At 44.1% G+C, this 25,285-nt stretch overlaps 2 protein-coding genes across 11 annotated transcripts in view; one reads left to right on the top strand and one right to left on the bottom strand.

Annotated features, from left to right (window-relative positions):
* Nucleotides 1–116: 116 nt before the first annotated feature.
* On the bottom strand, nucleotides 117–14,424 carry LOC115168370 (translocating chain-associated membrane protein 1-like 1). Of its 4 annotated transcripts, none has more exons than XM_029723560.1 (11): nucleotides 14,083–14,424; nucleotides 12,919–12,979; nucleotides 12,219–12,337; nucleotides 11,751–11,867; nucleotides 11,574–11,632; nucleotides 10,875–10,959; nucleotides 10,557–10,627; nucleotides 4,752–4,856; nucleotides 1,260–1,403; nucleotides 945–1,105; nucleotides 117–841 (listed from the first exon to the last, which is right to left on the bottom strand). In XM_029723560.1, the coding sequence occupies exons 1-11, from the start codon at nucleotides 14,200–14,202 to the stop codon at nucleotides 771–773; spliced, it is 1,113 nt and encodes a 370-aa protein (XP_029579420.1). In that variant the 5' UTR covers nucleotides 14,203–14,424; the 3' UTR covers nucleotides 117–770. The 4 variants fall into 4 exon arrangements, with proteins under 4 accessions (XP_029579420.1, XP_029579419.1, XP_029579423.1 ...); XM_029723559.1 differs by having other exon boundaries at nucleotides 117–844; XM_029723563.1 differs by having other exon boundaries at nucleotides 117–844; nucleotides 14,379–14,402.
* Nucleotides 14,425–14,884: 460 nt separating this feature from the next.
* Nucleotides 14,885–25,285, top strand: part of LOC115168371 (protein kinase C-binding protein 1) — a 29,841-nt gene continuing 19,440 nt past the window's right edge. For 3 of the 7 annotated variants that reach the window (XM_029723564.1, XM_029723566.1, XM_029723565.1), the window contains exons 1-4: nucleotides 14,885–14,971; nucleotides 17,726–17,953; nucleotides 21,630–21,820; nucleotides 24,935–25,005. In XM_029723564.1, coding sequence (XP_029579424.1) covers nucleotides 17,900–17,953; nucleotides 21,630–21,820; nucleotides 24,935–25,005 — 316 coding nt within the window. In that variant the 5' untranslated portion in view covers nucleotides 14,885–14,971; nucleotides 17,726–17,899. Of the gene's footprint in view, nucleotides 14,972–17,725; nucleotides 17,954–20,760; nucleotides 20,901–21,629; nucleotides 21,821–24,934; nucleotides 25,006–25,285 lie in introns of those variants that run through there. The other 4 variants (XM_029723567.1, XM_029723569.1, XM_029723570.1 and 1 more) reach the window with 2 other exon arrangements.

The raw sequence follows: 25,285 nt of genomic DNA on the forward strand, positions 1-25,285 counted from the left end.
AATCCCATAATAGCACAGATTTCATATGGCAAAAGCAAGTAACAATACAGGCATCAAACGGACACCGTTAGGAGTTAATGGTGAGGTCCCTATACAAAACCAATGACAAGGTAAAATAAACTTTTAGTCCAATGTTTCACACACTTCTTGTTTTACATGTTTTGTTGAGCTCATGAATCGTGACATGCACTCTTGCTGTGAAGATTGAACAGTGCATGTTTGACTTCCTCAGAAACCCAGTTAGAAAGTTTGATTGACTAGGGCCCTGAAGCTGGATGCAATCGCTACAGATAATTCCTCTCCAAAAATGACTTTTTGACCAATTATCTATCCAGTTACTTCCCACTTCCTCAAGCAACGAAATTTGAGTGGGAGAGATATAGCACAGACACACCTTGCCCAAAAGGCCAGCCCAGAGTGGCTTAGGGCCAAACCCCATGTTTTCGTTCAAAGTGAACACACAGCACAAGCAGTGGGGCAGTTGGTGGGGCACACACGGGTAGTGGATTCATACTTTAAAACATTTAACCAGTCGACCCTGCCCTGCTTACATCCCATCCACAGAAAGAACAACTGAACACAAACATATTAGGTCCTCAAAACAAACAAAAACATAACTATTAAAACATAGGTTCTAACACAAAACAGACAGTTAAGGTTGTTTTGGGGAATAGATAAAAAAATGTAAGTGATGAAAAGACAAAATGTCACATTGAGAATAGGCCCCTCACTTCTCCTCAGCTCCATCCCTCCATTCTCTCCCTCCAACTCTATGAGGCTTTGGCTTTTCTCGCACGGGGTGACGTCTTGTCATCGGACTTCACCACACCGTTGGCAGAACCTACTAACAAAACAAACAAGAACAACATGTCAGAAACATATCTGCAGAGTTGTAATGGTTGGAGGTGGGTGTTCCAAGGGGGCAGGGGCAGCGGCAGACTCACCCCGGGCCAGGTCCTTCTTGTGGGGCTTGCTCTTCGGGCTGAAAGCCTTCTTCTTGGAGGCCTGGCTCTGGCTGTGCTCCCTCCACTTCTTCAACTGGAAGTTGATGAACTTCCACATCATCCAGGCCTGGGTCAGGCAAATGGCAGCCAGGCACGTCATCCTGAGAGGCAAGTGGGGAAACATTATGAAGACCAGCCATGAGCAATGACAGGCGTTTTACTTTTTTGACAGATGAAAAGTTCAAACTTGCTCTCAAGGGCCGAATCAGAGGGGGTAACAGGGCAAATTAAGCGATCTTAAGAAACATGACTTGCCTAATGGTAAGCACATTGAAGTTTCCCTTTGCCAGTGAGAAACCCTGGTTCTCTGCGCGGGGCAGTCCGAAGCCAAAAGTCAGTACGGAGAGGGTGAGGGTAAGGAGCCGAGCGATGACGAAAAGTAGCGCCCACAGAGTGAAACTGGAAAACAAAAGAGAATCTGAGTTAGTCACCATGGGAACAACAGTGACACCTTCCATGGGCTCACGTAAGACACTATCGGTTATTCAAATCAATCAGTTTAGTCCGATAAGGGAGGAAAAGTTTACATCAATTATAATTTCTAAAGTGGAAGTTGGAAAGTTATATTTGAGTGTCATTGAGTGTCAGTGAGTGTTCATTCCAATCTCCTTTGCATTAGCGTAGCCTCTCCTGTAGCTTGTCAACCATGTGTCTGCCTATCCCTGTTCTCTCCTCTCTGCACAGGCCACACAAACGCTTCACACCGCGTGGCTGCTGCCACTCTAACCTGGTGGTCCCAGCGGGCACGACCCATGTGGAGTTCCAGGTCTCCGGCAGCCTCTGGAACTGCCGGTCTGCGGCCAACAAGGCAGAGTTCATCTCAGCCTATGCTACCCTCCAGTCCCTCGACTTCTTGGCGCTGACGGAAACATGGATTACCACAGAAAACACTGCTACTCCTACTGCTCTCTCCTCGTCTGGCCACGTGTTCTCGCATACCCCGAGAGCATCTGGTCAGCGGGGTGGTGGCACTGGAATCCTCATCTCTCCCAAGTGGACATTCTCTCTTTCTCCCCTGACCCATCTGTCTATCTCCTCATTTGAATTCCATGCTGTCACAGTCACTAGCCCATTCAAGCTTAACATCCTTATCATTTATCGCCCTCCAGGTTCCTTTGGCGAGTTCATCAATGAGCTTTACGCCTTGATAAGTTCCTTTCCTGAGGATGGCTCACCCCTCACAGTTCTGGGTGACTTTAACCTCCCTACGTCTACCTTTGACTCATTTCTGTCTGCCTCCTTCTTTCCACTCCTCTCCTCTTTTGACCTCACCCTCTCACCGTCCCCCCTTACTCACAAGGCAGGCAATACGCTTGACCTCATCTTTACTAAATGCTGTTCTTCTACTAATTTCACTGCAACTCCCCTCCAAGTCTCTGACCACTACCTTGTATCCTTTTCCCTCTCCTCCAACACTACTCACTCTGCCCCTACTCAGATGGTATTGCGCCGTCGCAACCTTCGCTCTCTCTCTCCTGCTACTCTCTCCTCTTCCATCCTATCATCTCTTCCCTCTGCTCAGTCCTTCTCCAACCAATCTCCTGATTCTGCTTCCTCAACCCTCCTCTCCTCCCTTTCTGCATCCTTTGACTCTCTATGTTCCCTATCCCCCCGGCCAGCTCGGTCCTCCCCTCCTGCTCCGTGGCTTGACGACTCATTGCGAGCTCACAGAACAGTGCTCGGGCAGCCGAGCGGAAATGGAGGAAAACTAGCCTCCCTGCGGACCTGGCATCTTTTCACTCCCTCCTCTCTACATTTTCTTCCTCTGTTTCTGCCGCTAAAGCCACTTTCTACCACTCTAAATTCCAAGCATCTGCCTCTAACCCTAGGAAGCTCTTTGCCACCTTCTCCTCCCTCCTGAATCCCCCCCCCCCTCCTCCTCCCTCTCTGCGGATGACGTCGTCAACCATTTTGAAAAGAAGGTTGACGACATTCGATCCTCGTTTGTTAAGTCAAACGACACCACTGGTCCTGCTCACATTGCCCTACCCTATGCTTTGACCTTTTTCGTCCCTCTCTCTCCAGATGAAATCTTGCGACTTGTGACGGCCGGCCACCCAACAACCTGCCCACTTGACCCTATCCCCTCCTCTCTTCTCCAGACCATTTCTGGAGACCTTCTCCCTTACCTCACCTCGCTCATCAACTCATCCTTGACCGCTGGCTACGTCCCTTCCGTCTTCAAGAGAGCGAGAGTTGCACCCCTTCTCAAAAAACCTACACTCGATCCCTCCGATGTCAACAACTACAGACCAGTATCCCTTCTTTCTTTTCTCTCCAAAACTCTTGAGCGTGCCGTCCTTGGCCAGCTCTCTTGCCATCTCTCTCAGAATGACCTTCTTGATCCAAATCAGTCAGGTTTCAAGACTGGCCATTCAACTGAGACCGCTCTTCTCTGTGTCACGGAGGCTCTCCGCACTGCTAAAGCTAACTCTCTCTCCTCTGCCCTCATCCTTCTAGACCTATCTGCTGCCTTTGATACTGTGAACCATCAGATCCTCCTCTCCACCCTCTCCGAGTTGGGCATCTCCGGCGCGGCTCACTCTTGGATTGCGTCCTACCTGACAGGTCGCTCCTACCAGGTGGCGTGGCGAGAATCCGTCTCCGCACCACGTGCTCTCACCACTGGTGTCCCCCAGGGCTCAGTTCTAGGCCCTCTCCTATTCTCACTATACACCAAGTCACTTGGCTCTGTCATATCCTCACATGGTCTCTCCTATCATTGCTACGCAGACGACATACAATTAATCTTCTCCATTCCCCCTTCTGATAACCAGGTGGCGAATCGCATCTCTGCATGTCTGGCAGACATATCAGTGTGGATGACGGATCACCACCTCAAGCTGAACCTCGGCAAGACGGAGCAGCTCTTCCTCCCGGGGAAGGACTGCCCGTTCCATGATCTCGCCATCACGGTTGACATTGTGTCCTCCTCCCAGAGTGCTAAGAGCCTTGGCGTGACCCTGGACAACACCCTGTCGTTCTCAGCTAACATCAAGGCGGTGACCCGATCCTGTAGGTTCATGCTCTACAACATTCGCCTGTGCCATTAAACCCTTACAACTCATCCAGAACGCGGCAGCCCATCTGGTGTTCAACCTTCCCAAGTTCTCGCACGTCACCCCGCTCCTCCACACACTCCCACTGGCTTCCAATTGAAGCTCGCATCTGCAACAAGACCATGGTGCTTGCCTACGGAACTGTGAGGGGAATGGCACCTCCGTACCTTCAGGCTCTGATCAGTCCCTACACCCAAAGAAGGGCACTGCGTTCATCCACCTCTGGCCTGCTCGCCCCCCCTACCTCTGCGGAAGCACAGTTCCCGCTCAGCCCAGTCAAAACTGTTCGCTGCTCTGGCACCCCAATGGTGGAACAAGCTCCCTCACGATGCCAGGACAGCGGAGTCAATCACCACCTTCCGGAGACACCTGAAACCTAATTTTTCTACCCCCCCCCCAAAAAAAAGATATAGATGTACTATTGTAAAGTGGTTGTTCCACTGAATATCATTAGGTGAATGCACCAATTTGTAAGTCGCTCTGGATAAGAGCGTCTGCTAAATGACGTAAATGTAATGTAAATGAAAAGCTCCCATTGTATCACACAAGTGACTTGCTGAAGGTGGCAATAATACAAATTCAATTCAAAACCTCTCTCTGTATGCAGGTTTTATTCCCAACTTCTCCCCCTCCTTGTATTGACTGGTATGAAAATGGAGGGGGTGTCCAGCGTACAATTCATACATACCCCTTCTGCTTGTTCTCATCACTGAAGTAGAAGAGGCGTGAGGCGTGGAACAGGAGCTCCACCAGGTAGTGAGGTACCAGCAGCACCAGGCCCAGCCGGTGGAGGCTGAACACAGGAAGTCCGCAAACACCAGGGGAAACAGATAACAGACCTTCATCAGATTACATTTTCTGCCCAGGGATTAACAGTACTGAACTACTCAATAAAATTAAATATTATTCACATTTGCAGGAGGAAGTTGTTCAGAAGATAGAAGCGATGATTTATGCATATCTACCATAAAAAGGGCCTATAATTGATCCATGCAATGAAATTATGACCGGCACTACTTCCAATATTGTTGCTTAGTATGTTTGGGCAAAATGGTTCTGTTACAGTCTAATGCTACGTAAATGCTTGAATAGTACTATATGTACTGTATCAACTGGTAATTCTCCATAGCTGTCCAGTACCCTCTTCACACACCGCACAAAGGAGGGATTTGCTGCTGACTCCTTATCGATCAGGCACTAGAGGCCCAGCTCAAGGCCAACTTCTTCTTCTAACTGAAATGAACTCATCACTCCCCTCAGTCATGTAGGCTGTGAGAACTGGTTAGAATATGCTTTTGTTTGTACAATGCTTTAAGGAAGTGGAGCCAAGTCCCCCTTATCTCTCATGTAAGCTTGCTTTCCCCTAGGAGAGGCAATCAGCTCTTTGTGTAGAATAAGTATATAATGACTGTGTGATTCTGTAACTCTTGAGTTCTTCTCCGGTTTATCCTGAGAGTGATCTCTCTTGCAATTGATTGAATAAACTCCTATAGCTGATAAGTTCTGCCTGATTCCTGGAATGAGTTTTCCTCAACAAGTAGGTGTCCTCCCATCGATTAGAAATATTAAGGTTGTTTTTTGGGGTAAGACCACCACCACGAGGGCTGTTCGAGAGAGGATACGGAAAGGACACAGGGAAAAGTGATTCAGCCCACAACATCAGCAGGGGAAAAGGATACATCATAACACTGAAGCCATTTGCAAAAAAACTTGAATGACCTCCTTCCTTCCCTATACTCCTGTCAGTCATGCCCAGTGATCAGAAAGAGGTATGTGGAGCACTAGGATCAAATTAAAACCCTACGCTGCCTTTACCCATCTCCCAGACCAGTGGTCTTGAAGGAGAGGAGCTGAGTAACAGAAGGCCATTAAAATAGTATTGGGTCAAGGAGGTTCAGAGGTCAGCTAAAACAGTTAGAGGTACTTCTGATGATTATACTACTTTGATAGGATATCACAACTACCGTGATTACTGCTGAACTTTTCCCACAGTCACTTTCACACAACAAATTAGTTTATCAGACTTGACCTGCATGTAGGAAGATTAAAAAGGTTGCCTGTATGGGAGGTATTTTGAGGACAAAGCAAATACATCCATACAGGTTTACAACTACCTCACCCATCACCCCAGACACCAAACTCTCTCCGGGTAAACAGTGCATTCGGAAAGTACTCAGACCCCTTCACTTTTTACACATTTTGTTACGTTACAGCCTTATTCTAAAATTAATTAAATACATTTTTTTGTCGTTAATCTACACACAATACCCCATAAGGACAAGACGAAAACAGGTTTAGAAATTTCTGCTAATTTCTAAAAACGAAATACCTTATTTACATAAGTATTCAGACCCGTTGCTATGAGACTTGAAATTGAGCTGAGGCACATCCTGTTTCCATTGATCTTCCTTGAGATGTTTCTACAACTTGGAGTGGACTCCAAGTTGTAGAAACATCTCAAGGAAGATCAATGGTAAATTCAATTGATTGGACATGATTTGGAAAGGCACACACCTGTCAATAGTTGACAGTGCATGTCAGAGAAAAAACAAGTCATGAGGTTGAAGGAATTGTCCATAGAGCTCCGAGACTGGATTGTGTCGAGGCACAGATCTAAGGAAGGGTACCAAAAAATGTCTGCAGCATTGAAGGTCTCCAAGAACAAAGTAGCATACATCATTCTTAAATGGAAAAAGTTTGGAACTACCAAGACTCTTCATAGAGCTCGCCGCCCGGCCAAACGGAACAATCGGGGAAGAAGGGCTTTGGTCAGGGAGGTGACCAAGAACCCAATGGTCACTCTGACAGAACTCCAGAGTTCCTCTGTGGAGATGGGAGAACCTTCCAGAAGTACAACCATCTCTGCAGCACTCCACCAATCAGGCCTTTATGGTAGAGTGGCCAGACGGATGCCACTCTTCAGTAAAAGGCACATGACAGCCCGCTTGGAGTTTGCCAAAAGGCACCAAAATAACTCAGACCATGAGTAACAAGATTCTCTGGACTGATGAAGCCAAGACGGAACTCTTTGCCCTGAATGCCAAGCGTCATGTCTGGAGGAAACCTGGCACCATCCCTATGGTGAAGCATGGTGGTAGCAGCATCATGCTGTGGGGGTGTTTTCCAGCGACAGGGACTGGGATACTAGTCAGGATCGAGGGAAAGATGAACGGAGCAAAGTACAGAGAGAACCTTGATGAAAACCTACTGGGGCGAAAGACAACGACCCTAAGCACACAGCCAAGACAACGCAGGAGTGGTTTTTGGACAAGTCTCTGAATGTTCTTGAGTGGCACAGCCAGAGTCCGGACTTAAATCTGATCGAATATGTCTGGAGAGACCTGAAAATAGCTGTGCAGCGACGCTCCCCATCCAACCTGACAGAGATTGAGATAATCTTCAGAGAATAATGGGAGGAACTCCCCAAATACAGGTGTAGCCAAGAAGACTCAAGGCTGTAATTTCTGCCAAAGGTGTTTCAAGAAAGTACTGAGTAAAGGGTCTGAATACTTATGTAAATGTAATATCTGTTTCTTATTTTTAATAAATTAGCAAAAATGTCTAAACCTGTTTTTGCTTCATCATTATGGGGTATTGTGTGTAGATTGAGAGAAAAAAAAAGTAATCTATTTTAGAATAAGGCTGTAACCTAACAAACTGTGGAAAAAGTCAATTGGTCTGAATAGTTTTCGAAGGTACTGTATATACAGTACCAGTCAAAAATTTGGACACACCTACTCATTCAAGGGTTCTTCTTTATTTTTACTATGTTCTACATTGTAGAATAATAGTGAAGACATCAAAACTATGACATAACACATGGAATCATGAAGTAACCAAAAAAAGTGTTAAATCTAAATATATTCAAAGTAGCCACCCTTTGCCGTGATGACAGCTTCACACACACTGCATTTTCTCAACTAGCTTCATGAGGTAGAATGAATTTCAATTAACAGGTGTGCCTTGTTAAAAGTCAGTTTGTGGAATTTCTTTCCTTCTTTATGCGTTGGAGACAATCAGTTTTGCTGTGACAAGGTAGGGGTGGTATACAGATAGCCCTATTTGGTAAAAGACCAAGTCCATATTATGGCAAGAACGGCTCAAATAAGCAAAGAGAAACGACAGTCCATCATTACTTTAAGACATGAAGGTCAGTCAATCTGGAAAATTTCAAGAACTGTGAAAGTTTCTTCAAGTGCAGTCACAAAAACCATTAAGCACTATGATGAATCTGGCTCTCGTAGGACCGCCACAGGAAAGGAAGACCCAGTTACCTCTGCAGCAGAGGATAAGTTCATTAGAGTTAAATGCACCTCAGAAATTGCAGCCCAAATAAAATGTTTCACAGATTTCAAGTAACAGACACATCAACATCAACTGTTCAGAGGAGACTGCGTAAATAAGGCCTTCATGGTCAAATTGCTGCAAAGAAACCACTACTAAAGGACACCAATAAGAAGAAGAGACTTGCTTGGGGCAAGAAACACGAGCAATGAATATTTGACTGGTGGAAATCTGTCTTTTGGTCTGATGAGTCTAAATTTGAGGTTTTTGGCTCCAACCGACGTGTCTTTGTGAGACGCAGAGTAAGTGAACGGATGATCTCCACATGTGTGGTTCCCACCGTGAAGCATGGAGGTGTGATGGTGTGGGAGTGCTTTGCTGGTGACACTGTCTATGATTTATTTAGAATTCAAGGCACACTTAACCAGCATGGCTACCACAGCATTCTGCAGCGATACACCACTAAGTTTGCACTTAGTGGGACTATCATTTGTTTTTTTTAACAAGACAATGACCCAACCCACCTCCAGGCTGCGTAAGGGCTATTTGACCAAGAAGGAGAGTGATGGAGTGCTGCATCAGATGACCTGGCCTCCACAATCACCCGACCTCAACCCAAATGAGATGGTTTGGGATGAGTTGGACCGCAGAGTGAAGGAAAAGCTGCCAACAAGTGCTCAGCATATGTGGGAACTCCTTCAAGACTGTTGGAAAAGCATTCCAGGTGAATCTGGTTGAGAGAATGCCAAGAGTGTACAAAGCTGTCATCAAGGCAAAGAGTGAGGGGAAAAAAAGAGTACGGGGAAGAAAAAAAAATGTATGAATTGAAATGTATGTAATGTATGCATTCACTACTGTAAGTCGCTCTGGATAAGAGCATCTGCTAAATGACTAAAATGTAAATGTAAATGTAAATGAGTGGCTTTTTTGGTTACTACATGATTCCATATGTGTTATTTCATAGTTTTGATGTCTTCACTATTATTCTACAATGTAGAAAATAGTAAAAATAAATAAAAACCCTTGAATGAGTAGGTGTTCTAAAACCTTTGACTGTGTATGTTTATGTTAGCTATGACATGCTGTGGCTGTGGTTTGAGTGTCTTAATGCCTATTGGTCCACATATTTCATTACAGTGATTGTGTTCCCCATACTCTATATAATATATATATATGTTTATAGATGTGTTGTGTATTTTATGTATTGATACAGGGCTCATCCGTAAAAGTATTGATGCAGGGTTCACCCACTGCTAAAATAAAAGTCTAATAAAATAAGTAATAGTAAACTTGAGTTCAGATTTTTTTTTAAATCCTCAATAGTGGTAGAGGTGACCTCTGCGAGCCAACTCCAAAGAGACCACATTCAAGTCATCCATCCCCCACAACTGGTTCCTCCAGTCTGACCCCTGCTGCCGTCTCTGGCTCCACACCCACCCGGCCATCTAGACGTGTGAAGAGGCCAGCTCAGAAGTGGAGGAGGGCCAGTGCACTAGGGGCAACTACCACTGAGGGAGAGGAGGTTGGCACACTGCTAGAGGATGATGTGGAGTCACTTCCACCATCATGTCGACCTAAAAGGCAGCCAGGACCTCAGCTGGACATGACTGGAAAGTACAGCCCCCTTCATCTTTGTGTGTAAACCTACATTTTTTATTACCATAGCATTTTTGTATTTTCTCTATATTTATCGACTTGAAAATGTATCAACTGACCAATTCGGCCACTTGGGTACATTTGGGCAAACTCGTGAGTGACACCTGTGAGACTTCATACAAAATATTATGTAGCTCTCTCATTCTTAAATGTATCAGTCTGTTGCCCTGTTGTGGACAACATCTAAATTATCCCCAGCTTCCTCTCTCAATGTATGGCTTTTCTTTGCAATAAAAATAGAAAACACATTTTTTTGTTTGTTTGTTTGATCTTTTACCAGATCTATTGTGATATATTCTCCTACATTAATTTCACATCTCCACATTCAAAGTGTTTTCTTTCAAATAGTACCAAGAATATGCATATCCTTGCTTCAGGTCCTGAGCTACAGACAGTTAGATTTGGGTATGTCATTTTAGGTGGAAATTGAGATGAAGGTTCCTATCCCGAAGAGGTTTTAAAGTGCATAAGTAAGGAAGTGCTGAACGGTAGCTCCATTCATATAGTCTTTATCTTCTTATCTAACCACTTCCCTGAGATGACGCACACTCACTTTAAGATGTAGGCACCGGTGATGTGGAAGACGTAAAGACAAATGTAATAGAGCTGGCGGGGAATATCCTCCTGAAACACACAAGCAGGAAAGAGCCTTTATTAATGACTGCTGTATCAGTGTAGGTGTGTGGCACAGCAGCTTCAGTGCCACATGACTTTTACAGCCACAAAAGGGTTTGTAAGAGGAGAATAAAGAATATGAACCATGTCTTGCAACAATGGGGAATTACAGAATCACAAGATGTATCCTTCCATGTTTAAATGACAGATGTGTCATCTTTAGGACCTAACCCAAGGTGTGATCATGCACCCTTACCTTTCGCACTTTCTGGAAGTACAGCTCAGGAAGGGCATGGAGCCAGTATGCGATTTGGCAAATGTAGAAGAACTTCACCTGAAAGCTGCAGAGAGGGCAGGTTAGAGGCAGGCAGAGATCCGGTCTATCTATGCAGGGAGCGAGTGGATATGACGGGACATGAACGTTTGCTCATGACAACTTAGATCCTGTTACATGCATTTACAAACATCAATAAGAAAAATGTATGTAACCTGGGTGAAAATATTCAGTTCACAATCTATGCATTCCTGCTTAATCTATTTCCCCTAATAAAATGGATTGAAATAACACCTCTTCACACAATGACAAATGAGGAGAGGGATGGAAAAGACAGACACTTAGCGCTGTGTGTGTAGCTTGAGTAAAACATCACATTTGGAATAAATATTTTAGGGGAACCTGATGTCTAAAATGGATTTGATGAGACAGCAGGACAGTGTACTCCCATGCACAATACTAGGGCTGCAATACACCCTGGGTCACTAAGGCCTTTCCACTGTGTCAACTCAAAAATCTGAGCCGTCACAGAACACTTGTGGAGAATTATTGTGTTCTAGAACACTTGGTAACTCCACAAAATGTTGTGATGAAAACAGTACTAACCCTGTCCCTCTGAAATGTTGAAATAATGAATGAGTGACCCGAAGGCGTAAAATGTATGTATAAATCCTTACTTACACCATGTGGGTGTGTGGGTAGCCCTCCCATAAGAAAGTAGGATTTGTCGCAAATTCCTCCTAACAGGTAAGAAGAGAGACGGCATGAGCCAAAGAACAAATACAACAGGATGGACTGCTTATCTTGTCTTCACATAATATTCCAAGGCTCCTGGCAGCGTTTCATTGGTCTTCTTACCGCTGTTAAGATGCTGCAGCCCCAGATGAAGGACAATAAGTAGAAGGCAGCAAGCTGTCCCGATTCATTGAACTTGCTATGTTTGGTTTTCGACAGGTGCAACCGCCTATTCATTTTCTGAAATCAGAGAGAATAGGACATGAGACATGCATACCGACGAAGAGAAACGTGTCCGTTATCATTTGCTGTGGGCTGTGTAAGAGAAGGAAGTGGCCGAGGAGGATACTATTTGACTGCCTAAGAGGGTGAGAAGGATAAGACTGCTAAGAGAGACAGGGCCAGACCTTCAGTTATGATCACACTTGGGCTGGAAAAGAGGGGGAGAGACACACACGAGCACACACAGTGACTATGTGTTCTGTAGATTAACTACCTATACAGATATCCTCCTTTCTCTCTCAGTCACACACGTGCATGCACATACACGTACACACATACAAAAAGGGGTCTGTGTGCAGAGACACTCACATCGAGAATGTATTCCTGTATTAAGGCGTGGAGTATGACAGCAATGAGCAGGTAGAAGAACACAGTGGCTATGTCTTTAGGACCGTACTGGTACAGGTTCACTTGCTCAGCCCTCTCGTCTGATAACATACAGATGAACAAAAAAACAACTTGGTCAATGGCTTCAAATACAAGGTACTGGATACATGCACTAAATACTGTAAAATTATATTACGTTTTAGAAATAAATACAAAGAATTATGTCAGCTGCATATCACCCTGCATCCCACTGCTGGCTTGGCTCTGAAGCTAAGCAAGGTTGGTCCTGGTCAGTCCCTGGATGGGAGACCAGATGCTGGGCCAGTAGGAGGCACTCTTTCCTCTGGTCTAAAAAAATATATATACATACCCCAATGTGCCAGGGCAGTGATTGGGGACATTACCCTGTGTAGGGTGCCATTAATTGGATGAGATGTTTAATGGGTGTCCTGACACTAAAGATCCCATGGCACTTATTGTAAGAGTAGGGGTGTTAACCCCGGTGTCCTGGTTAAATTCTCAATCCGGCCCTCATACCAACATGGCCACCTAATCACCACCAGCTTCCAATCGGCTCATTCATCCCCCTCCTCTCCCTTGTAACTATTCCCTATGTCATTGCTGTAAATGAGAATGTGTCAACTTGGCAAAATAACTACTAATAAAAATTATGTAAACTTACCAAGACTTTGAGTCACATTGTATTGAACGGTGATGAACATGATGGCAAACTTTGCTGTGACCTGCAATAAACGAAAGATTGAAGCAATGTTGTAGCAAAAGGTCTTGTAATGGTACTTTGTAACAAGAGTGGTTCTTCCTGATAATGCAGATGCATAGGAATCAATCACAATAAAATGTTTGCGATTATTGTGGATAGCCAGATTAATATAATGGTTCGATTAAAACCAATACATGCTTTGCAAGAAGAACGATTTCCCTAATAATCCTGTTTGGCTACCTGATGGCACTCTGATAACTGCTGAAAATCGCCAATCAAAATAAACGTTCTACCACAGCGAACATGTTATTTTTGGGAAACAAGTGTTATTCTGATTTCAAACATATGACGTGTGTATATGAAAACTACTTCTAAGACCCATACATTCAGTTGTTCCTAACATACCTCACTCGTGCTAGACGGAGGCTCGCTCGGCTGGTGCTAGCACATGCGCAGACCAAATACACCGCTGGAACGCCATTAAAGTGTTTACATGATTTAATCAATCCAAAGATTGCCCAGACATTGTGTTTTAATTGGCGTATGTTTACTTCGATTTTGACCTTAATAAGATTAAGATAAACAGAGTAAGGCGTTTACATGACTATTGCATAATCTGTCTACTGCCATAATCAGTGGATAGATTATAAGTGTATATGTAAACGTACTCAATGAGACTGACAAATTGGGTGGGGAACTGGCTAGATAGCCAACATGCGATCGTGTTTCATTTTCAGAACAAGTTGCCTAGCAGGCTAACTTAGCAAGTTCAGTTAACAGCAACAAGCACTCAATTGATTACGTTTTTGCAGACTTGAATGGGAGTTGGGTAATGTAAACAATCCCCATCGTTTACTGTCACATGCATGGATGTGATAGCAAACTGGCTAGCGCTATCTATCCATTTGGTAATATTAGATAGCTAGCTAGTTGGTGTGACATGCTAGCTGACCAGCAACTATTTAGCAGTGTGCCTCCTGTCTTCCTTGGCAATCGGTGTGACATTTGAGAAGGGAGACGCTTGCGCCCAGTCCCCTTTGAGTCTTGCTGACGTTGTCATCACAGTTCAGACGAGGCGTTTTCTTATATACTGTGCAGCATACATTCCAGGGTTTAACACTGTACCTCGAACATCAGGCCGAGGAGAATTATCATAGCCACACATGAAACCATATCCGCGTGATTCTGGATCACGAACTCGTGGCTCAGCACCGGCGGGCTCTTGTTCTTCTTTCGGAAACCCATGGCTGACCGATACAGCTCTCACTACCTGCCGCTATTCAGTCACTCGCAGCCCCCGCTTGCATTCAGATGCAAACTGTCCTATTTTGCTCCTGCCACTACTGCCAGTTCACGGTGTAAATTGCCGTTCATGTGTTAACTAGCTTAGAAACGATAAAAATGTACACAACACCACGCACTTCGTTACTGGCCAGTCAAACGTCCCCTCACAGTTCGGTTCCTACACTCAAGATCCGCCCATTGACGTAGATAGAAAATCCCGCCTCGTTGAACCCCTGGTTGACACTATGCTGAACAAATCACGTGCAAGGGAATTGGTGGAGGAGGTGTCGGTTTCCTAGCAAGTCAATTAGGGTATTCGATTAATCTGGCACAGGGTTAAAATTGATTGCAATCGTTTTGGACCCGGGCTGCCTCCCGGGCGTGAGCCAGGTGCCCCGTTCAAAGCCCACGGCGAAGTCTGCTCCACACAAAAGTGACGCAGTTAAGCACGAGGAGTAATGAGTAGGATTATGTGTTTTCGCATGCAAAATGTATTGCTTTTGATAAAAACGCTTTATCTGCCTTCCCAATAAAAACTAGTTTGAAAATATGTTATGGAGAAGAGGTTAATACTTCTGCAGGATGCATGTCACGGACCATGCACCGGTGCCCCGAGGTTCAGCGTAATCGAATCCGCCCAATCAATGTTGAGGGAAAGAAGGGATACCTCCAAGCCATCTTTCATTCCGTCCAGTCAGATTTTATTTTACATACATATCTTCATTATCGGGTACGTATTGATTGTTTTACGTGAAATACCATTTATTCCTTTAGTTTTGGCAAAATAAAGCGTGTAAAATAGGAAATATTTCTCAATGTGAATCAGGAAACGGTTGTTATTATTAACGTCAGCAGCTAGTTGGCTAGCTAACATTAGCTAGTTACTGTAGCCAACAAAGCCCACTACGCAAAGGAAGTAGCTGGTGGTGATGGTGAACCCGTTTGATATAGCTACGTAGTTACACTTTACAAGTCTGTTAAGTATATGGAATTGTACAGCCAAAAGGAACCAACCTAGGTAACTAGGTACACATTCGGGTAATCCTACTGTCAATGATGGTTTAATCTTTCACCCTGGCTTGTCACTCATTCAGTCACTCCTGACCCCAGCCTTCACATTCAATAATAACACAATTATATGTATTTTAGTATAGGCTGTCAAACCATATTGATATGAGCTGTTATGGTATAATTGGGCTCTGCCATATCATTTGTACAAATGCCAGGATTTATAGATATGTCAATGTCTGTATCAATATGTCCTTTTTTAAAGTGGAGTACCGAGTAGCTACAGTCATGGATTACATTTTCTGTACGCTTAACTTTTTAAACCTAGCTAACTGTTAACTGTTCCGGAAACATTACACAATGGTCAAGGTACCAGGAGTACGAGCTGATTGAAAACCAATCAATATAGACCTAGTCCTTTCGACAACATTTGTCATACAAATTTGTCAAACAAATGCTTCACAGTAACCCGGCCAAGATCCCTAACAGCAAGCGGAAAAAAGGCACAGAGTGAATAACCATCTGGCCAAACAGTTGTCCTTTTAGGCAAGACACCGCACAAATAGTTCAGAGGAGTGTATATCCATCAATCTAGGCTAGACAGTTGTCACATTAGCATGGTTGGTGCCAACAAATATGTCAGTAGTATTCATATAGAGGCAGGTGTGAAGAGTCACCGGTGGAAATGGTGAACCTGTGAGGGCCAGGGGCGTCTGAATCTGTCTTATGTTATTCTCATTTTATTCACTAGAGGACAGCATTGCACATGCTTAAATTGTGTTATGAAACCAATTACTTCTGTGTTCCTCTGGCCCCAATTCTCCACCAAGCACACATGTCCTGTGCTCACAACATATCCTTTCAAAAGGGAAAGGGGGATACCTAGTCTGTTGTACAACTGAATGCCTTCAACTGAAATGTGTCTTCCACATTTAACCTCTGAATCAGAGAGGTGCGGGGGGCTGCCTTAATCGACAACCAGGCCATCAGGGAACAGTAACTGCCTTGCTCAGGGGCAGAACGACAGATTTTTACCTTGTCAGCTCGGGGATTCAATCCAGCAACCTTTCGGTTACTGGCCCAACGCTCTAACCACTAGGCTACCTGCCGGAAAGGCTATAATGATATAACCTTTGCTATTCACATATCTGCACCTGTGGTAAGGAATAGTAGCAGATGGTGAAGAGTAGTAGTAGTTACAAGCACAGAGTGTTAGGGCTCAGACACACCAATAGCGTTTGCTGGCCGAGAATATTTAGCACTTCTGAACGAAATTTGAGAACCGAGTGCGCATCGATTTTACATGTGGAATTGTGTGAAAAATGGTGACAGAGGAAACAGAAAAACTCTAGATCCACATTCAATGTGTGCGAGCCTTAGTTACCATTGCTTGTAACCTCTGTGTTGGGAGTGTGGCCTGGTGAGCTATTTAAAACCTACTCCAATTGACAAACTGGCCTGTCTGAGAGTTAGCAATAACAGACAGGTGCTGTTACCCAGGTACAGTGAATTATTGATGATTTTCACAAAGCACATGATGCAAGCGGGAGGTTCCTTGGAAACACACGTACATGCACACACTGTCATTTGTTCTGGTCTGCATTGTCTGGCATTACAAAATCATTTTAGTCTTTTTTTCAACCGAAAACAACCCCCAAACTACTCTGGGGAGCTCCCAAAAAATCACTATTGAGCCTGTTGCTGACCCCTGGTATATAACAATATGTAACGTATTGTATGTATTTATTTTTCAAATATTTTTTGCCTAAAAAGTATTGGCTTTTTTTTAAATGAAATTGTTTTTGTTTTACTTGTATGTTTCTCTTTTAGAGAAACTGAACGTTCAAGTAATGTTGTTTGGCCTGATGATTTATTAATTATAAAAGTATTATTTTAGTAAAATGTTTTAATGTAGCTCTTAGCAGATAAAATGAGTCCCATCTTGTTGTAGTATACATAATAGCTATTTTTATTTTGGAACAAGCCCATAAATAGCTTTTCTTTTGAATTTATTCATATTTATTACAGAATATTTGTAACTTGTTTCCTTTTATGTTAATCCTATATATTTTTTATATATCATCTGGATTTAGCATTCAGTTTTTCTTTTAATTCTACTTATATTATAGGGAAACCTTCCCTGGTCTACATTTTAAATTGTGTGCAATTTCTCCAGGCCTTGGTTGTAGTTTTGGTGAAGAACGAGCCTATGTGCCCTCTCTCTCCTGAAGACGGTTGAGAAGAAGGGAGGGGTTTAGACAAAGGCCTTCTCTACAAAAATGGAGGTTACAACAGAGCAACCCTGCTGTCTGTTTTTCATTTAGTAGATGCTGCTATTTCCACTATATAATCTGTGAAAATAACACAACTTGCACCAGATGCAACCTTAGGAAAAAGTATTACATTGTTGTGTGTGTGTTATTTGGTGATTTGGGCCTAGCTCTCTCTATTTTTTATATGTCTCTCCTGCACTCAGAGCTGCTCCTGCTTGCGCTGAACAAAGATAATTACTCAGGAAACCCTTCGGCCAATCGGATGCGGTCTTACATCCCGCCTGTGACAAAGGGGCCAGTCAGGGCCTGGCTACCATCAGACAGGCCTGATCGTCTTGCCTGAAGAACGGAGCCTTCCCCGGCTGAGAGTGTCCTCCATGTTTTATAAGTGTTGCCATAACAGTGTGTCAGGCAGCCATGCATCCACAGAGGTAAGCCCTGTCTCTTTATCTCAACTCTAATTACAACATTCCTTCCTCCTCCTTCTCTGTTGTGTGACTGTTGCTGTGCAAATCTGAATGTGAATACCTGAAAATCACAGATTGCTTTCCCAAAAGAGTGGGGGGGGGCTTTGGGGGCAGGGGAGGCCTTGCAAGGCCCCTGTACCACAGAGAGCTTAGGTGGGGGTTGGGTTAGAGCTCTCCCCTCTGCACTCTCTGTCTGTCTCTGTGTGTTTGTGTGTGGCAGGCAGGCTCACATGTGTTCCCCAGACATCCAGGCTGCTATGCAGTGGACTGCAGAGGCGACCATGGCAAATCCTTGTTTTTCCTTGTCTTTTTTATAATGCAAAAGAGAGAAAGCTACAAATGGGCAATCTCTTATCTATCTCCTCTCTGCTGTGCCAGCCTTGTGTGTCATGGCACACAAGACTGGGGGATGGGTGACTGAGGAAGACTAGTGGGGTGGCGGGATTGGGGGGGGGGGGTGTTATGTATCTTTTGTTGTTGTGATCTAGTGTGTCACGCCAGGCCAGGGAGAATGGCCGTGGTGGAAACGCCAGGGAGACTGGTTGTGGGGGAAACACATGCCCTGTTAGACTGACCGGGGCGGGGGGGTCTCCAGACGCTGATAGCTAACTCAACACTGGTTTCTTACAGTAAGTAGTGTGTGGGGGGACAAAATTAATACTTTCATAATTAATATCTGCAGATTTTCCCGAGTGGCGCAGCGGTCTAAGGCACTGCATCTCAGTGCTAGAGGCGTCACTACAGACCCTGGTTTGATTCCAGGCTATATCACAACTGGCCGTGATTGGGCGGCGCACAATTGGCCCAGCGTCGTCCGGGTTGGGGTTTGGCAGGGTAGGTCGTCATTGTAAATAAGAATTTGTTCTTAACTGACTTGTCTAGTTAAATAAAAAATGTAATACAAAAATATGAAGGATAATTCTTCACCAATTGACGCAAATACGAACAAAGCAGCGACTGCCTGCCTCATATGGCTAAATTCCTTTCCAGTCTCACCCTCATCAGAACTGAGTCCTCAGAGTTTATTTAGTGTTCCTAACCAAAAATGGAGGGTCTGAGGGAAATTGGTACATTTCATTCTTCCTCCACACATTAGTAGCCCTGTGTAGTCTAGTTGTTTTGAAGCTCATGGAATATGGGGTCTCAATTTACGGCCAAAGGCCTCCAGTTTACAATGCCAGTGCTACGATGACTGTAGCACTCATCCTTGTAAAGCTGCTTCTTCTGCTCTGTGCCTCAAACAGTGGCCATTTTGTGTTAGAAACTGAGTGTCCCTCTGGGTAATGCTCTACTCATGTCATTACAAATCAAACTGCCACCCAGAGAAACACTACATTTTTAGTGATTGTTGATTGCATGTATCTTGTTTGTGTGATGGTTTGTTTGACTTCAGCTTAACTCATACTTGTCTGCATTTGTGTGCTTGTGTTCTTTCCCCCCCTTGCACTGCTCGGGCCTCTCACCTATTTATAGCTGTAGAGACAAAAACATCATTGATCTGCTGCTTCATTTAAATGCCTGGTTTGACATTTCTGAAATACTTGTGTTAAAATAATCATGTCCCCTATTGTAAGTAGGTTATAGAAACTGCATATCTGGCTCTCAATTCACAAGAATCCTTTTTGGTAGCATTTTATAGTACTGTTTCCACTGCTTTTTAGTAGGACATTACTTTATGGTTCTTAATTCAAATAATGAATCACAATTAATAACTAGCCCCTTCCCTTCCAGTTTCCAAGTAGTGCCTAAAAGTAAATGTTTGCATGAGTCAGAAAGTCATTCATAGGTTCTAATTATGTAATTAGTTACCATGGCACGGCAGATCTTAAAATCCACATTTTTCTTTGATATGCCTACATTCATTTTTCTAGTATTCTATTTACAATTATGAGCTAACTTTGGTATCAAATCTATATTAGAATTTCTACATCCTCACTATCAACCACCTTGGTTTGGCTCTATACAAAGCATGTTCTAATTACAGTATGTGAATGGCACATCAAGCACCATTACGTTAGCTTCCTCTTTTACTGTGGTTCATGAAAGGATGGGGGATGGGTGGCGCAGCGGTCTAAGGCACTGCATCTCAGTGCAAGAGGTGTCACTACAGTCCCTGGTTTGAATCCAGGCTGTGTCACATCCAGCCGTGATTGGGAGTCCCATAGGGCGGCACACAATTGGCCCAGTGTTGTCCAGGTTTGGCCGGGGTAGGCCGTCATTGTAAATAAGAATTGTTCTTAACTGACTTGCCAAGTTAAATAAAGGTTGGACAAAGCCAAAAGTGATCCAACACCCCCGGAAAAAAAGAAATTGACATAATTTTGAACATTCATTAGGTGAGCTTGGAGATGTGTATAAATTCACATTGAGCTCCATTAGCGTTATGTTAGTGGTAGGCCTAATGTTAGTAATCTGGTGACAGGTTATCTTTAGGCAGTCCTCTGGGGTTAGCTGAGGCAGCATTGCTCGTAAATTGGACACCAGGCTTTTAAATGGTCTGCTTGTGATTTACTGCCTCCTAACCACAAACAACAACTTGAAAACCCTCTTCTAAAACCTCTACCCATTCACTTGGTCGCAATCAAAGCAGACTGACAACCTTTTAAACCGAGGTGAAATTACACAGTTTTAATGCATAGCAGCAGAAAATATGTTTTAAGGAAGAAAGAAGCCTGCACACAGCGAGTCATGTGGCATACCACAGCCGACCAATCCGGTCCCGCCCTGCAGACCCTCCAGCCAATTACAGCAGCAGTTGAGGTTAAAGATTGACAATCGCAGTGAGAGCGGCAGCACAAAGCGAGCAGGGCCTTCTGGAAAATTCTACAGCCATCTTTGTTTCATCTCCTCCAGCCCAGTGTAAAAATCAGGCTGAAGGATTTTTCTTACATATTCAGTGGTATAAGACAAGGTATGCTACTAAGTGTGAATTATCTCTGATGAAGAACATGTTATTTGGTTTTTAAAAAAAATACAAAAATTCATCATGTGTAATGAATCTTATCTTTTTGCAGTGATTATAGTATGAAATGCAGGCAAAAGCATAGAACCTATTTCTGCAAGACTGTGCCTAAAACTAGTGGTTTCATATTGTCTTGAGCGAACGGTAAATGTAATCTTGATGGTGTTGTTTGTGTGTTGTTATGTCCCTCAGTCAGTCTTCTCTCTGGAGGTCAGGGGCTGCAGGGTGACAAGGGCGCCAGGTTGTTTCTCCATCAACAATACTGATCCTCAGTGGATTCAAGGACACCAACACAAAGCATTCAACGAAACAACCCTGCTTTCATGGCACCAATTACAGAGCAGGAACCCAGACCCTCTCTCTGCACTAGACACAACTGTGTTGCATGAGACGGAGAAACAGTGTATTCTCCCCAGGGATAGGTCCTAAGTTTGCCAGATGTCTTTATTCTTATAGTCAAACTCTCTCTCTCTTTCTCTCAGTGTCTTTCTTATTATTATGCCTAATTATTATTCGACAGCAGTGGGCACAGTGAAACTGAAGATGGGGGTTACAATGGATAACTGATTTCCAATTAGCTGGATTTCTTCACTCTCTCTCTCGTCTGTCTCTCATCGGTCTCCCTCCTGTTGTACTCGGCAGTGACGTTGGTTTGGTTTAACTGTGTTTTGGTTTTAGATGTTGAGCTCTAATCTCCACGGATCTCCTGGTCCTCGTGTGTGTGCCTGTGACTGGAGCCTCGGTCAGCATGGGGGAGAGGGGGGAGGGGAGTCGGCTGTGGCCTCCATTTTCTGTGACGAGAGAACCCTGCTCTGCCTCAGCTCGCTTGTCTCTGAGGAGCCAGTGGAATCTCAAGGCACAGATTCAATGTATGTGTGTTTTTTTTCTTCTTCTATCAGCCATTAATCCTTGGCTGTTTGTCAATGTTATCCTGAATTTTGGTCGTCTGGAATATTCACAGATACCGAAGATTTTTTTGCTATCTGTTCTCCTGTGATTCTGCCAGGTTTCAGGAATTCTGCTCCCTGTCTGAAATGCCCTCTGGAAGAACATAGGATGACCATCTGCTTAGCTAGATCTGCTTTGCTAGACGCTACAGGGTCAGGTGGTTCTTGTGTCACTCTGGCTGCTCGGTGGGCCTATTTTTGAGTGAATAGCAAGTGTGAACCTTGGCTTACTGCTGGGTTGCATGATTAAAGTGCTCAGTCCTCTCACAGTGCTCTCGCTGGTAGGACACGTTGCACAGAGAGTTGGCTAACATGCTCTCTTTCATGTGGGCCTCGTTGGTTTTTTTGTTCTGTGTCCGGAACAGGAAGGCCCTGAAGGGCAGCATGTTTAAACAAGACAAGACTCATATGCTGGATACTTTTAGATTTTTCTTCCATTTGTATCTTCTTGATCTTCTCTCGTTATCCAGATGGCATTATGGGTGATTTCATGCCTCAGTCTTTTTGATAATGGAGATTAAGCCTAGTGATTTATTTGAGACTTCTCTCATGTGGATGTGGTGACAGGGTTGTTAGGCATTACCTTAGGTTTATGAATGATCAGTGTCATGGACTTGGTTTGATGAGCAGGACGTCAAGGTTTACAGTGCGTGTTAATGAGGGTGGCTTTATTGGCTTAGTAGATTTAGTTAATGGCCTCTCAGTGGTAGTCATGCTTGGGTGCATCAATGGCTGCCCTCAGCTCTGGCTCTGGGAGCATTGTGCCTCTCCTTTTTCTACTCTGTCCTTTTTGTCTTCCAGATCAATGACCATGATGGATGTGGATTCTGAAGAATATATCAATTCTAATCTTATCCAAATCTTTGTCTGAAATGTTCCTCTGAGAACATCTATAACATTCCCACTTGTCCACTTCTTGAAAAAAAATTTCCTTCTAGATCTAGTGCTGAATATTAGCCTATTAGGCTACCTGTACCTAGGCTACCTGTACCTAGACGTTCTCCTATCAGGAGCCACCAGGGCAAGGCATAGGGTCTGGTTCAGCGTGTGACCTGTGCTGGATCCTGAGGATTCTTTTCTTTAAGCGGACGATGAATACGACTACATCCTTGGAACGAGGCTCTCAGTGGCCCTGACAAAGGAGGTCATGAACTCTCAAACAACCCCATTCATCACCAAGGATCCCCCCCTTTTCTTCTCTTCATTTTTCTTCCTGAGAGGGAATTAGAGGAGAGCAAAACCAAAGACACAAAAAGCTCCAGGGTTTGATTTGGCCGTTTCTGTAAATGGAAGAGGCTATAGTTAACATTTTTGCACAATATTGTTTATTATCGATATGATTTGCTGTGGAAATCTTATTTCGGGCTGTTAAGAACAGGCTAGTTAACAGACCTATGTAACAGGTAAAAACCTGTAGCTAGCTAGTCAGACCAAGGTTGACTCTGTAGAGCTTACTGAAGTGATCTGGTGCAGTGGGTTTCTATACTGAACAAAAATATAAACACAACATGTAAAGTGTTGGTTCAATGTTTCATGAGCTGAAATAAAAGATCCCAGAACTTTAAAAGGCCACTCTAAAATGTGCAGTTTTGTCACACAACACAATGCCACAGATGTCTCAAGTTTTGAGGGAGGTGCAATTGGCATGCTGACTGCAGGAATGTCCACCAGAACTGTTGCCAGAGAATTTAATGTTCCATATACCATAAGCCGTCTCCGTCATTTTTAGAGAATTTGGCAGTACGTCCAACCGACCTCACAATCGCAGACCACGTATAACCACGCCAGCCCAGGACATCCACATCCGGCTTCTTTACCCGGCGGGGTCGTCTGAGACCAGCCACCCAAACAGCTGATGAAACTTAAGTATTTCTGTATGTCATAAAGCCCTTTTGTGTGGAAAAACTCATTCTGATTGGCTGGGCTTGGCTCCCCAGTTGGTGGGCCTGACTCCCAAGTGAGTGGGCCTATGCCCTCCCAGGCCCACGCAAAGCTGCGCCCCTGCCCAGTCGTGAAATCCATAGATTAGGGCCTAAAGAATGTATTAAAATGACTGAGTTCCTTATATCAACTGTAACTCAGTAAAATCGTTGAAATTGTTGCGTCTATTTTTGTTCAGTATAGGAATAGCCAGTTGTGAGAGCTGGGGTTTGAGTGGCTACCAAAAATCACCTTTTTACACTCTCATCCATGACTGTCTGAGGCAATCTTCTGTGAGTCACCGTCCATTTTGAAGGTGAAAACCCTTTTGTGACGTAGCCTACGCATTTGTTGAAGTGTTTTTGTAATCATTGAAAACCCAAAAATGTGTTTAAGGCGTTGCTCTTTTGAATGAGCTTGCATTGTACAGAAATATCTTCTTTAGTGTAGGTAGGTGGGCAAATGGGGATGCAAACAAACTCGTCAATGCATGGCCCTCATCAGGACTGAAGCCCTTGTCTCTCCATTGTGTCCTGGAGGACAGGAGCACACAGCCTACTCGGTTGGATGGCCTTATTTGTTGTGCTGAAGCACAAGTGTTGCGTTTATTGCAACACTTGTGCAAGCTGAATAAAGAGGACCTGTTGCTATGGAGATGCTATGGAGATTCTCTCCAGTGGCACCCCATGGAACACAAACTCCCAACATCTGAAGTTTATCTGACTGTGATTACCAATGATTATAGACATGCATAGGAAGACATGATTACGCTGAAAAAAAACGTGGTTGTCATTTAACAGACTCTTAGGCCTACGTTGATATCGAGAGCGACTTACAATTCGTGATCATTTATGATCTTAAAGGCCATGGTTCTGAGGTCGAAGTCAATTCTGTGCCACATCGGTTGCGCCTTAGATCTGGTAACATTAGTAACCTATTGATGTTTCTCAATAAAGCTGATGCGGTAACCACAATGGAAACCTGGGGAAACTCTGGTGACTTTATCCCCTGGGACCCTGCCTTAGGTGGTGTTCCACTTGTTTACTGTGTGACAGGATTTGGTTTGTGAACACTGTTTGTGACTGACTCTCTCTCCTTTCATTCTGTGCTGTGCAGTCTGGCTGAGGACGAGGTACAGACAGAGTCGGATGTGGTCGAGGGGATGGATGTGGCACTGCGATCCAAAGGTAAGAACAAGGCCCTGCATGCTAAGACCAATGTTGTGTTTTGAGAAGACCGCTTATTCTAGTATTCTTCTTCTATTGTTTATCTTACCGTTAAACATACTTGTTGTTTGATGTGCATCTCATTGAGCTACACAGAGCAACCATTGTGCCATTCAGTTAAAATCGTATCACTACTACCTCTGAGGTTGTTGCACGGGTTCAACCTCACCATCACGTGCTGTGGATGTTAGCCTAAGTCACCATTTAGGAGGCATCCTTCACACGTGATCATCATCACAGG

Source organism: Salmo trutta, chromosome 30 (genome assembly GCF_901001165.1).
Source record: "Salmo trutta chromosome 30, fSalTru1.1, whole genome shotgun sequence".
NCBI classification, from domain to species: Eukaryota; Metazoa; Chordata; class Actinopteri; order Salmoniformes; family Salmonidae; genus Salmo; species Salmo trutta.